The sequence below is a fragment of the Hipposideros armiger genome, unplaced genomic scaffold, assembly GCF_001890085.2.
Source record: "Hipposideros armiger isolate ML-2016 unplaced genomic scaffold, ASM189008v1 scaffold_1622, whole genome shotgun sequence".
In the NCBI taxonomy this organism is placed as follows: domain Eukaryota; kingdom Metazoa; phylum Chordata; class Mammalia; order Chiroptera; family Hipposideridae; genus Hipposideros; species Hipposideros armiger.
In genome coordinates, this window is record NW_017732972.1 from 92,005 (window position 1) to 105,015 (window position 13,011).

At 35.1% G+C, this 13,011-nt stretch overlaps 1 protein-coding gene across 1 annotated transcript in view; it reads left to right on the forward strand.

Annotated features, from left to right (window-relative positions):
- Positions 1-13,011, forward strand: part of LOC109377915 (disintegrin and metalloproteinase domain-containing protein 18-like) — a gene marked incomplete at its 3' end in the record, with an annotated part of 62,894 nt that overhangs the window by 16,089 nt on the left and 33,794 nt on the right. Inside the window, exons 5-7 of the mRNA XM_019634391.1 lie at positions 2,129-2,205; positions 2,709-2,886; positions 8,933-8,998. Coding sequence (XP_019489936.1) covers positions 2,129-2,205; positions 2,709-2,886; positions 8,933-8,998 — 321 coding nt within the window. The remainder of the gene's footprint in view (positions 1-2,128; positions 2,206-2,708; positions 2,887-8,932; positions 8,999-13,011) is intronic.

Below are 13,011 nucleotides of genomic sequence, written 5' to 3' on the forward strand. Positions count from 1 at the left end.
GAGGATCAGTGGCATCGACCATCCCAAGCTGCTGCTTCTATCCTTTTATAGACAACGAGATGGTGCCGGACCCATCAGTGCTCAGGTTTGGGGAGACAGATGCTAGGCATTTAAGCAATTTGGGTGAAGTGGGGGTACTACATGTATGGATCAATTATTTTCTTCCCCCAGGGGGTAGCAGAGAGCTGGGATTTTCATCCACTTGCTCTGTGCAGAATCGGGGGTGGGGGTGAATTAATGGTGTGTATTAGCCAGCACCTCCATTTTGGCCTGGGTGGGTAGACTGTGCTGAACTCATCAGAGCTCCAGGACTGGCGACACACATCCTTTGGGTAGCCCCCTTAGAAACACTCAGGCACTGGGCATGTGAACAAACCTTTTTTCTCCCCTGGGTCAAGCTGGGCACTAGAGGATTTCTTTCTGACCATATGACAGTGCTCTGAGGCAGGATCTCTGGTGACAAGGTAGCCAAAACGTCCCTACTGCCATTGTTGAGTCCGATGTTGCACTTTTCCAGGGTGTGCAGGAATCTTTCAATTAGTTTCTGATTTCTCACAAAGGAAATTTGTCTGTAAATTTTAGCTGAATTGGTGTGTTTCCTGGGGGATGGAAGAGCCAGGAAACACACCATTTTCCTGATCAGAAATTTCATTTCTTTGTTCATTTAAGTAATTTTATTACAGCTGTCTTAAAACTTTTGTCTGATAATTTCACCATGTGACTCATGTCAGTATTGACATCAGTTGGTTATCTTTTCTCATTTTTGCTATGATTTTCTTGGTTCTTGGTATAGTGATTTTCAATTGTATGCTTACCATTTAAATCTTCTATTATTTAAAATAATCACCCTGTGTAAGTTTAGGTTTAGTGTGGTCTGTTGTTCCAATGACAGTGTAGCTTTCTTGGGTCTTCTGATATTATTTTGTTGCTCTCCATTCCTCTGATCTGCTGGATCTCTATCGGTGCAGCCTATAGTGGTAAACGGTACTTTGATGGACAAACTTGTATTAGTAGATGTGGTTGGGTGACAAAGGATCTTTATCTATGGAATAAAGAGCATATCCTCTGGCTGTCCTCCAGCCACTGTCAATGTGCTTCTCACTCCATCTCTGCAAGTGTCCCTTGGTGTAGAAAGATCCTAACTGGACCACTTTTCACTGCTTGGAGTTGGAGTTGTTGGGAAATATCTCATGAGGAGCTATTTTTTAGGACTGGGTGCAAGGCCAGGAGCTGCAGAGTCTGAACTGCACTCTGCTGCTGCATAGAGTTTGGCACCCAGCTTGCATTCTACTTTGTGATAGGCTTGTAGTTGCAATGTCTGCTGGCACCAGCACAGGTGGAGGTAGCTGCAGCAGTTGCTTGGTATGAAGGCAGGGTGTGCTCAGCCACTGTCAATGGGTGGGAGATATGGTTATTCCTGGTTTTCAGAAAAGCAAATGGTTATTAATGGAGATATATATCGGTTACCTAAAAATGTATACACAAATTCATCGGGGAGAATGTGATAACAGTAAAGTTTAAATAGCACAGTATTAACAAGGGAACAGGACTGATTGATTGTAGACATCACTACACTTTTAAGGGAAGAGACGGGAATATTCACCGAAAGAGTATTGGAGGGGAACTTGAGACGACTAATACTGTGAAAGCCCATGGAAATGAGGGTTTAAACTAGGGATGATCAACATGGTGAAATATTAAAGAGAAAAAAATATATAAAGAAATGCCATTTAAGATACTTATAGGTAACTTAGAAAATACAAGCAAGATGTTCACAATTGAAGTCAAATTAATGCTGTTAATTATGTAGAGTTAGCAGTTACAGACCATACATTCAAGAAATGTGGCTGAGAAAGAAAAGATAAGAAAGCTGTTTGTCAAAATATTAGAATTTAGAAATAACTGTGTAGCAACAATTATTGGGAAAGAATAGGAGTCATGATTATTCATGGGCAGAAGAGGGTGAAGAGGAAGAGATTGTAGGGCGATAACAAGAACATGGGATGTCTGGTGAATAATATGGTAATGGCTAACTCTGAATGTTTCGTGATATCTAGGCAATAAAGATAAAACCCAAAATGTTATATTCAAACCACTCATGAATGTATCTTTATGTACTCCTGATTAGGGCCATTGCTTTTATCAAGGATATGCCGCAGAATTTCCAAAATCAGTTGTGACACTTAACATCTGTTCTGGACTCAGGTAATGGCATATTCCAGAGATTTGCGTGCTTGAAAATCTTGTGCACCCTTTAATTTTTAAGAAATTCCTTGAATGGTAGAATGAAAGCAAAGAAAGTATAGGCTTTGATTGTGTTTCTTCTCATATACTTTCTTTTCCTACTCCTCTTACCGTTTTTCTTATTCTTATTGTCTCTATCCTAGGCTTGCAGTCATAAAATTTATTCAGAAAAAGCCCACTAGTATAAAGAATATTCACAGTTATTAGCCATACTAGAACCACAGTGACTCCTAAATGCCACAATAGACAGATGGTATAAAATTTTGTTGAAGGTTAATTTAAGTATGATTCTTAGCTTAAATAGACCATAAAAACCACTATCAAATTTCTATAAATATTTTTATTTAATGTGAATTTACGTTTCTCATATACATAGTCATATATATTTATATTTCTAATTTTATATAATTAATAAAATACTATCTATATTAATTGACTTTATTTTTATGTCTTTAAATACTCAGGGGATTATTGCAGCTGGAGAATGTCAGTTATGGAATTGAACCATTGGAATTTTCATCTACATATGAGCATATGCTTTATCAAATAAAGAATAATGAAATTCATTTTCTCCCTTTACAAGAAAATTATACTATAACCCCATTGGTGAATCAGTCCTACAAGATTCTTGTGAAGTCAGAAGTAAGTAACACATTTTCTGAGATTTTCATTTTTGTTACTTTTGAAAAACTTGTTCATATTGATATGTGTTACATTTGGAAAATAATGTTAAACGGATATTGATTATATTAAAACCTCTTGTAAGATATTTATTTTAAAAGTTATAGAAATGAACATGTAATAGATATGAACACACATACTTCAAAAATGAAAATTATCCACCCAGAGTCAGTTCTTCTTCCATTACCACATTATTTGCCACCCTTTACCTTCCTCTGTCACTCTGGGTGGTGAATACACAATGCAATATATAGATGATATATTAGAGAATTGTACACTTGAAACCTATGTAACTTTACTAACCAGTGTCACACCAGTAAATTTAATGAAATGAAACTTTAAAAAATGAAAATTCTCACATTTCCCTAATTGCAAGTAGTATTCCTATATGTATAATGGAACTAAAATGTGATCCCAAAATTTATGCCAGCTCTGGAAACCATCTACATGTTACAATACAACATTGGACACAACTTAAGACAATTTTTGCAACTGAGTACTATCTCATGAAGTAAATTGAAAAAATTTAAAGGATTCCATGAATACTATTTTGTGGCAGAGGGATAACCTGAAGGGATGCACTTGCTTTGGAAAGACAAATAACACTGCACTTGCAGCCATCCCCCTCCAATGAATCAGCAATAACAGAGGTACTGGAAGAGAAAGAAATAGCACACAGTCTTAGCCGCCTGGCTTGAAATCCAAGTCTGTCAGCCTGAATCTATAAAAACTTGGACGAGTAACATAACCTTTCTGTGTTTAAATTTTCTCATGTGCAAAAAGCCAATAATGAAAACAATATGTAACTATTACAATTATTTCACAGATAAAATAAGTTTACAAATAGAAATTATTTAGCATAATATGTAGAGAAATATAAGTGATCAGTAAATATCGCTGCTACTACTATTACTATTTGTTCACCATATTTTCTAATATAGAAGATCTAGGTAATTGGAAGTAAATACAGAAACTTTGGATACAAAACAAAATTCAATAATGAAATAAAATAGAGACACAAATGTCAGAACCTAAGAAGAAACCAGGGTTGTCACTACAGGAATGAAGATAAGTGGGTATTGATATGTGTTTGTGAATTTTGTTCTTTCATATTGGAAGGAACCGAAAAATAATATAAAAGTACATAGGCACATTTATGAAAGTAAACAAATAAGCTTATAAATAAGATGAGCATCTTCATTATAGCCAAAGTTGAAAAATATTTAAAAAAATAAAAAAAATACAAGAAAAGGCTTACCTGTTAAAAGCACATGGGACACATGCATTTACCCCTGCCCTTTCCTTGAACCTCACTAAAGTGAAAAGGGATTTTTAAAATGACAGAAACATACAAACACAGACAACTGGAGAGGAGTAATAACAAAGGAAGTTGAATAGCAGATAGCTAACCAGCTGATTTAGCTGAATCCTAAACTGGTAATTGTGTTAGGCTATAGGAAACTTGATATATACTGCAGTAGTACCCAAACATTTCTGGAATTGCATGTCCACATATCATAGGAAGTGATTTTAAAGGTGAACCTATGAAGAGAATTTGTTGAAAATAAGTTGCAGAAGTATTTAGAAATTCTGATTTCCTCTCCTAATCGATTGTCTCTGTTGTAGATCATTATAACAGATAACTGAAGTCTATTTTCTTTGAGAAGTCTGTGAAAGGGACCATCAGGCACAGATATTCTATTGTATGCCACAATAGAGGAATACAATACCGAAACTGATTTGACTAAGTTAAATTTGGCACACTAGATATTGGGAACCAGGATTATGCATTCTAAGAAATGTGTTGAAGATGCCTCTTCAGGAGGGAATCAGATCAGCCAAAAGAATAAAAATTAACCATATTGACAGCAGGGTTTTTCCAACCAACAATCCAGACAAATTACCCTCTGTGAAGAAAACAACCCCTAAATGCCATATGAGGTCACAGATGTTGGAATAAGATGTTAAGTGCTCAATTCCTAATATGTAGGGGCAGCAGACATATGATGAAACAATTTAACATGGGAGATAGATATATATGAAAAAAATCAAAGTTTTAAAGGTTGAAACACCAAAAAATATAGAAAGTGAAGAAAACAAAAATGACAATGTCCTTGGAGAGATAAGAGAAAATATGTACAAAATAAGAACAGTTTGCTATCTATCTATCTATCTATCTATCTATCTATCTATCTATCTATCTATCTATTTGATTATATTGGTTAGTAAAATTATACAGGTTTCAAGTGTACATTTCTATAATACACCATCTATATATTGCATTGTGTGTTCACCACCCAGAGTCAGTTCTCCTTCCATCAACATATACTTGACAACCTTTTCCCTCTTCTACCACCCCCTCCCCCTTACCCTATGGTAACCACTAAACTGTTGTCTGTGTCTGTGAGATTTTTTTCTTTGTTTGTTTGTCTTGTTCATTTGTTGTTTTAGTTTTATATCCCATATATGAGTGAAGTCATATGGTTCTCAACTTTTTCTGTTTGACTTATTTTGCTTAGCATAAATACTGCCATTTGCAACAACATGGAGGAATCTTCAGATTGCTATTTTAAAAATAATATTCAGCAGATAACAGTTCTTTGAAATTAAAAGCATAGTAACAAAAATGTAAGAAATGAATAGAAAGTTCATAAGACAAAATTGCAGAAATTACACAAAAAGTAAAGTACAAAGACAAATGCCAGGGAAATTTGACAGATGAAAAATTAAAATATAAATATGGGTGATACAAGAAGAGTTCCAATATGAATAAACAGAGAAAACTGAGTTAAATAAATCACAAAACAATCCAAGAAAAATTATCTAAGATGAGTTTCTTGATTGATATCAGAAAAAGCTCTATTTTCTTATACATGAATAAGATAGAGAATGGAATTAAATATATCAGCAGCCATACTGGAAGTTGAAAGGCAATACCACAGTTACTTAAAATGAGGCAAAGTCATTTTCAATCTATAATTCTGTACTCAGCCAGAACTATATAATTAAAATTTTTTTATTGAAACCGTTTTTTTCTTTCCTAATATGAAATGTCTTCCCTAATGTATAAAATAAGCAAACTATAGTTATTTAAAAAATAAAAAGAGACTCTAATCTCATCATGAATGAGAATAGTAGCCAGTCAAATTCACAACCAAATTCACAAATAATAGTTGCTAAATACAGTGAAATTTCAATCAAGTAGAAAAGAAGAGTCACAGGAAAAAAAGAAATCGACATTGTTCAGATGTTCATTTCCCCCACATAGATCTGTAGAGTAAGTTTAATTCCAATCAAAATTCCAGAAAACATTTTGTAAAAATTGGTTTGGAAATTCATAAGGAGATGCAAATATCCTAGAATAGTCAGTTTAAAAAAAAATAAGATGGACTTACATTGTTTTTTCCTTAAAGGAACAGATAACAAATATTTTAGACTTGTGGGGCATATGGTCTATTGCAGCTACTACACTCAGCTTTTGTAGCATGAAAGCAGTGTAGACAGTATATAATCAAATGGGTGTGGCTGTGTTCCAGCAAAATATTTTTTACAAAACAGGTGACCATGTCTTGGGACGTAGTTTGTTGATCCCTGTTACAGAAGTGCATATTGTGTTATTGATATAAATACAGACCTATAGAACAGTGGAACAGAATAGATAAGAAGACCCACATGCTATTGGCTAGTTGATTTTCCACAAAGATGCTAAAGAGTTTGAAAAGTTAAAGAATGATCTCTTCAACAAATGATGCTAGAAGACTGGATATCCATATATAATAAAGTGATGCTTGGCTCTTATTCCAAAAAAAAACCAACAACAACAGAAAACCCCCAAAAAACTAGAGCCTAGACTTAAAAATCAAAGCTAAACATAAAACTTCTAGTAGGAAGCCTAGGAGAAATCAAGTTAATGATTCGTAAGCATGTGAAAAGATGTTCAACATCATTAATCATCAAGGAACTGCAAATTAAAACCTCATGAGATATCAACACAGACTAACAAGAATGGATACAATGATAAAGACTGACAATACCAAGTATAGACAAAAATGTAGAGCAATTGGCACTCATTAAATCTTGGTGAAAATGCAGAATGATCAAACTACTTTAGAAAACAATCTGGAACTTTTGTTCTACTTTACACACCCACAATTACCATGTGACTTGGTATTCGATTTCTAAGTATTTACCAAGAAAAATGAAAGAATATAACTGCACAAAAATCTGTACATGAGGGCCGGCCGAGTGGCACAATGGTTAAGAACTGGCTTGGGATGCCAGAGAGCCCCGGTTCGGATCCCACATATGAGGGCCAGTGACACTGCCCTCCACAGCTAAGACGCTGAACAACAGCTCAACCTGGAACCGGCCTGCTGTGAGTTGCCGGCGACGGTGTAGGCTGCAGCCCCTGTGGCAGCCAGCGTGAGGGGCCAGCAGCCGCAGTGAGCGGCCTTCCAGAAGCCGGCGACTGATCTGCCTCACCAGGGAAGAGCGCAATGATGGTGCCAACTTGGGCCAGTGAAGCAACGTCCTCCACAACTAGACTGAAGAACAAAACGACAGCAACTTGTCTGTTCCCCTTCCCCCAATTCCCCAGCGCTGTTCCCATCCCTCAATTCCCCAATAAAAATCTTAAAAAAAAAAAATCTGTACATGAATATTTATACCGGCTTTAATTATATCTAAATAAGCCAAATCAACAGGTAAATGTACAAATTATGATGTATTTCTACAATGGCACACTACTTAACAATAAAAACTAATAAATTAATAATCACAACAATATGAATGAATGTTGAGTGAAAAAATTGAAACAAAGCAGTTCATTGGTTGCCTTGAGCCATGAGGGCTATTGACTTGGAAGAGGGTGATGGGAACATTCTTTGTCTTATTCATGGAAATGGTTACATGGGTGTATACATTAATACCAATTCATATAACTGTATACTCAATATGAATGCATTTTATTGATTGTAAGCCACAATAAAGTTAATATGAACAATTAAAGGTATTAAAATAATGGTAAAATAGATGCAATGTTTGGGGAAAGTTGATGGGAGTTTGTTTAGCTTGAAGTTTGGGAGAGGATCCTAGAAGAAGTTTTGGAGAGGAAGGAAATATGAGGTCTGGCAAATTTGTGAACTTGTTGCAACGATGTTGCTAACCTTTTTTGATATCAGAGGGATTATTCATTATGAACTTGTACCAACTGGACAAATAGTTAACCAAGTTGACTATTTGGAAGTGTTGAAAAGGCTGCATGAAAAACTTAAACGACTTGAGCTTTTTGCCAACAATTCATGGCTCTTGCATCATGACAATGCACCAACTCACACGGCACTGTCTGTGAGGGAGTTTTTAGCCAGTAAATAAATAACTGTGTTGGAACACCCTCCCTACTCACCTGATCTGGCCCCCAATGACTTCTTTCTTTACTCAAAGATAAAGGAAATATTGAAAGGAACACATTTTGATGACATTCAGGGCATCAAGGGTAATACGACGACAGCTCTGATGGCCAATGCAGAAAAAGGGTTCCAAAATTGCTTTGAAGGGTGGACTAGGTGCTGGCATCAGTGCATAGCTTCCCAAGGGGAGTACTCCAAAGATGACTGTATGATATTCAGCAAGGAGGTATGTAGCACTTTTTCTAGGATGAGTTTACTTAATTGTTTAATTAAATTCACGAACTTAATTGTCAGGCCTCGTATGAGCTCTCCCTCATTGCAGTCACGTTTTGTGAGGATTCTAATTATCAAGAATATAAAGTAAAAGCTTCTGTTTTGTTCCTAAAACATTTATTTGGAATCTCACCTGTTTATTTACTCAGTCAGCATCCATCCTCTTATTTTCTTATTATCTATATATCTTTATGTATCTATATCTATCAATTTGTCTATCTAGCTATGCCTATTTCTGTGTGTACATATATAATGTACATGATAATCACAAACAATATAATATATTTTTTAAAATGTCGTATTTAATCATGTCCTCTGTTTCACAGAAAAATTCAGATGTTGTGCTATTGAAAAGAACTCTGAAAATACAAATCATTATGGATAAAGCTTTGGTATGCATCATTGATATATTTCAACATATCGTTGTTTTGCAATTAAATTCAAAGGGAATAAGAAAAAGAAACTTCCTTTCTTTGCAATACATATGTATTTTACTCTGTTCAAAATATGTGTCTCCATATAGCAAGACATAAAGAAATGTCAATTGCCTCTACATTGAAACAGGGGGAACAGTATTTATGGTATTGATTTCTAAATCAGTATGGAATCCTAGTAACAATGTATAATATAACTCTGCATGTATGGAAGGCTTCTACTACACTATAATCTATTGGATTATAACTAGCTGCAGATATTTCTGAATCCACCCCAAATTGTGGTGAAATTCTTTCTCAAGTTGATTTCCATTTTAAAACAAGCTATTTCATTTATCATACCCAGGAGTGAAGTTGCTGGGTCATAACGTAGTCCTATTTTTAATTTTTTGAGGAAACTCCATACTGTTTTTCATAGTGGCTGCACCAATTTACAATTTCATCAACAGTGCATGAGGGTTCCCTTTTCTCTGCATTCTTGCCAACACTTGTTTGTTGATTTATTGATGATAGTTGACCTGACAGGTGTGAGGTGATATCTCATTGTGGTTTTAATTTGCATTTTCCTGGTGATTAGTGACATTGAGCATCTTTTCATATGTCTATGGGCCATCTGTGTGTCCTCTTTGGAGAAATGTGTATTCAGGTCCTACGTCCATTTTTTAATCAGATTGTTTGTTGTTTTGGTGTTAAGTTGTATGAGTTTCTTATATATTTTGGATATTAATTTTATTGGATGTACCATTGGTGAATATCTTTTCCCATTAAGTAGGTTGTCTTTTCATTTTATTGATGGTTCCTTTTGCTGTGTAAAATCTCTTTAATTTGATATAGTCACATTTGTGTATTTTTTTCTTTTGTTTCCCTTCCTGAGGAGACATAGCCAAAGAAATATTATTAAGAGTGTTCAAATAATTTGTGGCCTATCTTCTCTTCTAGGAGTTTTATGGTTTCAGGTCTTACATTTAAATATTTAATTCATTTTGAGTTTATTCTTATATATAATGTATGAAAGTGGTCCAGTTTCACTCATGTATCTGTCCAGAGTTCTCAACGCCGTTTATTTAAGATGTTATCTTTACTCCATTGTATATCCTTGGTTCCTTTCAGATTAATTGACCATATAGGTGTGGGTTTATTTCTGGGTTTGCTCTTCTGTTCCATTGATCTATGTGTCTGCTTTTATGCCAGTACTGTACTGTTTTTTGTTTTTGTTTTTAATTGGGGAATTGGGGAGATGGGAAGAGTGCTGGGGAATTGGGGGAAGGGGAACAGACAAGTTACTGTCCTTTTGTTCTTCAGTCTAGTTGTGGAGGACGTTACTTCACTGGCCCATTGCATTCTTCCCGGGCGAGGCAGATCAGTTGCCAGCTTCTGGATGTCCACTCACGCTGGCTGCTGGCTACACACGGCAGCCCATGGCAACCCACTACCACAGGGGCTGCAGCCTACGCCATCGCTGGTGACTCACAGCAGCCCAGCTCCAGGTTGAGCTGTTGTTCAGCATCTTAGCTGTGGAGGGCAGTGTCACTGGCCCTCATATGTGGGATCCGAACCGGGGCCCTCTGGTGTCCCAAGCCAGTTCTTAACCATCGCGCCACTCAGCTGGCCCTGTACTGTTTTGATTACAGTAGACTTGTAGTATAGCTTGATATATGGTTGTATGACACTTCCAACTTTGTTCTTCTTTCTCAAGATTGCTGTGGCTATTTGAGGTCCTTTGTGGTTCCACATACATTTTAGGATTAGTCTAGTTCTATGAAAAATGCCATTGGTATTTTCATAGGGATTGTGTTGAATCTGTAGATTGCTTTGGATAGTATGGACATTTTAATGATATTAATTCTTCCTATCCATGACCATGGTATATCCTTCTATTTATTTGTATCTTCCTCAGAGTCTTTCTTCAATGTCTTACAGTTCTGTGAGTACAGGTCTCTTACCTCCTTGGTTAAGTTTATTCTTACGTATTCTATTTTTTGTAATGCAATTGTTAATGGGATTGTTTTCTTAACTTCTCTTTGTTAGTTTGTTATTGGTTAATAAAAATGCAACCAATTTCTGAATATTAATTTTATATCCTGGTACTTTACAGAATTCATTTATTAGCTCTAATTTTTTTTGGTGGTTTTTTTAAGGTTCTTTATAGTAGTATCATGTCATCAGCAAATAATGACAATTTATTTCTTCCTTTCCAATTTAGATGCCTTTTATATCTCTTTCCTGTCTGTGGCTAGGACTTCCAATACAATGTTGAATAAAAGTGGTGAAAGTAGACTTCCCTGCCTATTTCCTGATCTTAAAGAAAAAGCTTTCAGCTTTCACCATTGAGTATAATGTTAGCTGTGGGTTTGTCATAGATGGCCTTTATTATATTGAGGTATGTTCCTTCTATCCCCAGTTTTCTGAGTTTTTATCATAAATAGATGTTCAGTTCTGTCAAATGCTTTTTCTGCATCTATTGATATGATCATATGATTTTTAGCCTTCATCATGTTTATGTGGTATATCATGTTAATTGATTTACATTTATTGAACCAGCCTTGTATCCCAGAGAAAAATTCCACTTGATCACAGTATATGATCTTTTTAATAAATTGCTGAATTCATTTTACTATTATTTTGTAAAGGGATTTTACAGCTATGTTAATTGGGGATATTGCCCTTAATTTTATTTTATTTTAGTAATGTGTTTGGTTTTGGTATCAGGGTAATGCTGACCTTGTAAAATGCATTTTAGATACTTCGCTCCTCTTCAATATTTTGAAATAGTTTGAGAAGAATAGGTATTAATTCTTCTTTGAATGTTGGGGAAATTCATCTGTGAAGTCATCTGGTTCAGGGCTTTTATTTGTTGATAGTTTTTGATTACCGATTTGATTTCGTTAGTAGTTATCAGTTCAGGTTTTCTGTTTCTTACTGAATCAGGCTTGGAAAATTTATGTTTCTAGAATTTTACCCATTTCTTCTAGGTTGTCCAATTTGTTGGCATATAATTATTCATAGTATTTCCTTATAATCTTTTGTATTTCTCTGCTGTTGGCTATCACTTTTCCACTTTCATTTTTTATTTTATTTATTTTAGCCCTCTCTTTTTTCTTGATGAGTCTGGCTCAAAGGTCTATCGGTTTTGCTTATCTTTTCAAAGAATCAGCCCTTGGTTTCATTGATCTTTTGTATTGTTTTTTAGACTATACTTTATTTTCACTGTAATCTTTATTATTTCCTTCCTTCTACTCACTTTGGACTTTGTTGTTCATTTTCTAGTTCATTTAGATGTAAGGTTAGATTGTTTGAGATTTTTCTTGTTCCTAGAGGTAGGCCTGTATTGCTGTAAATTTACCTATTAGAACTGATTTGGCTGTGTTCCATAAGTATTGGGTCATTGTGTTTTCATTTTCATTTGTCTCAAGGTGTTGTTTGATTTCTTCCTTGATCTCTTTGTTAACCCATTCATTGTTTAGTAGCACTTGTTTGTGTGTATTTTAGTTTTCTTTTTCTAATTATTTCTAGTTTCATATCATTGTGATGAGAGAAGATGCTTGATATGATTTCAGTCTTCTTAAATTTAATGAGACCTATTTTGTGGTCTATCCTGGAAAAATATTCCATGTGCAGGTGAGAAAAATGGATATTCTGCTGCTTTTGGGTGAAATGGCCTAAATATACTAATTGAGTCCACCTAGTCTAATGTGTCACTTAAGGACACTGTTTCCTTGTTGATTTCATTTTAGATGACCTATGAATTGATGTCAATGGGGTGGTAAAATCACTTATTATGACTATATTATTACCAATCTCTCTCTTTATGTCCATCAATATTTGCTTTATATATTTAGATGCCCCTTCATTGGGTGTGTGGATGTTTATAAGATTTATGCCCTTTTGTTGGATTGATCCCTTTATCATTATGAAATGTCCCTTTTTGTCTCTTGTTACAGCCCTTGTTTTAAAGTCTATTTTATCTGATA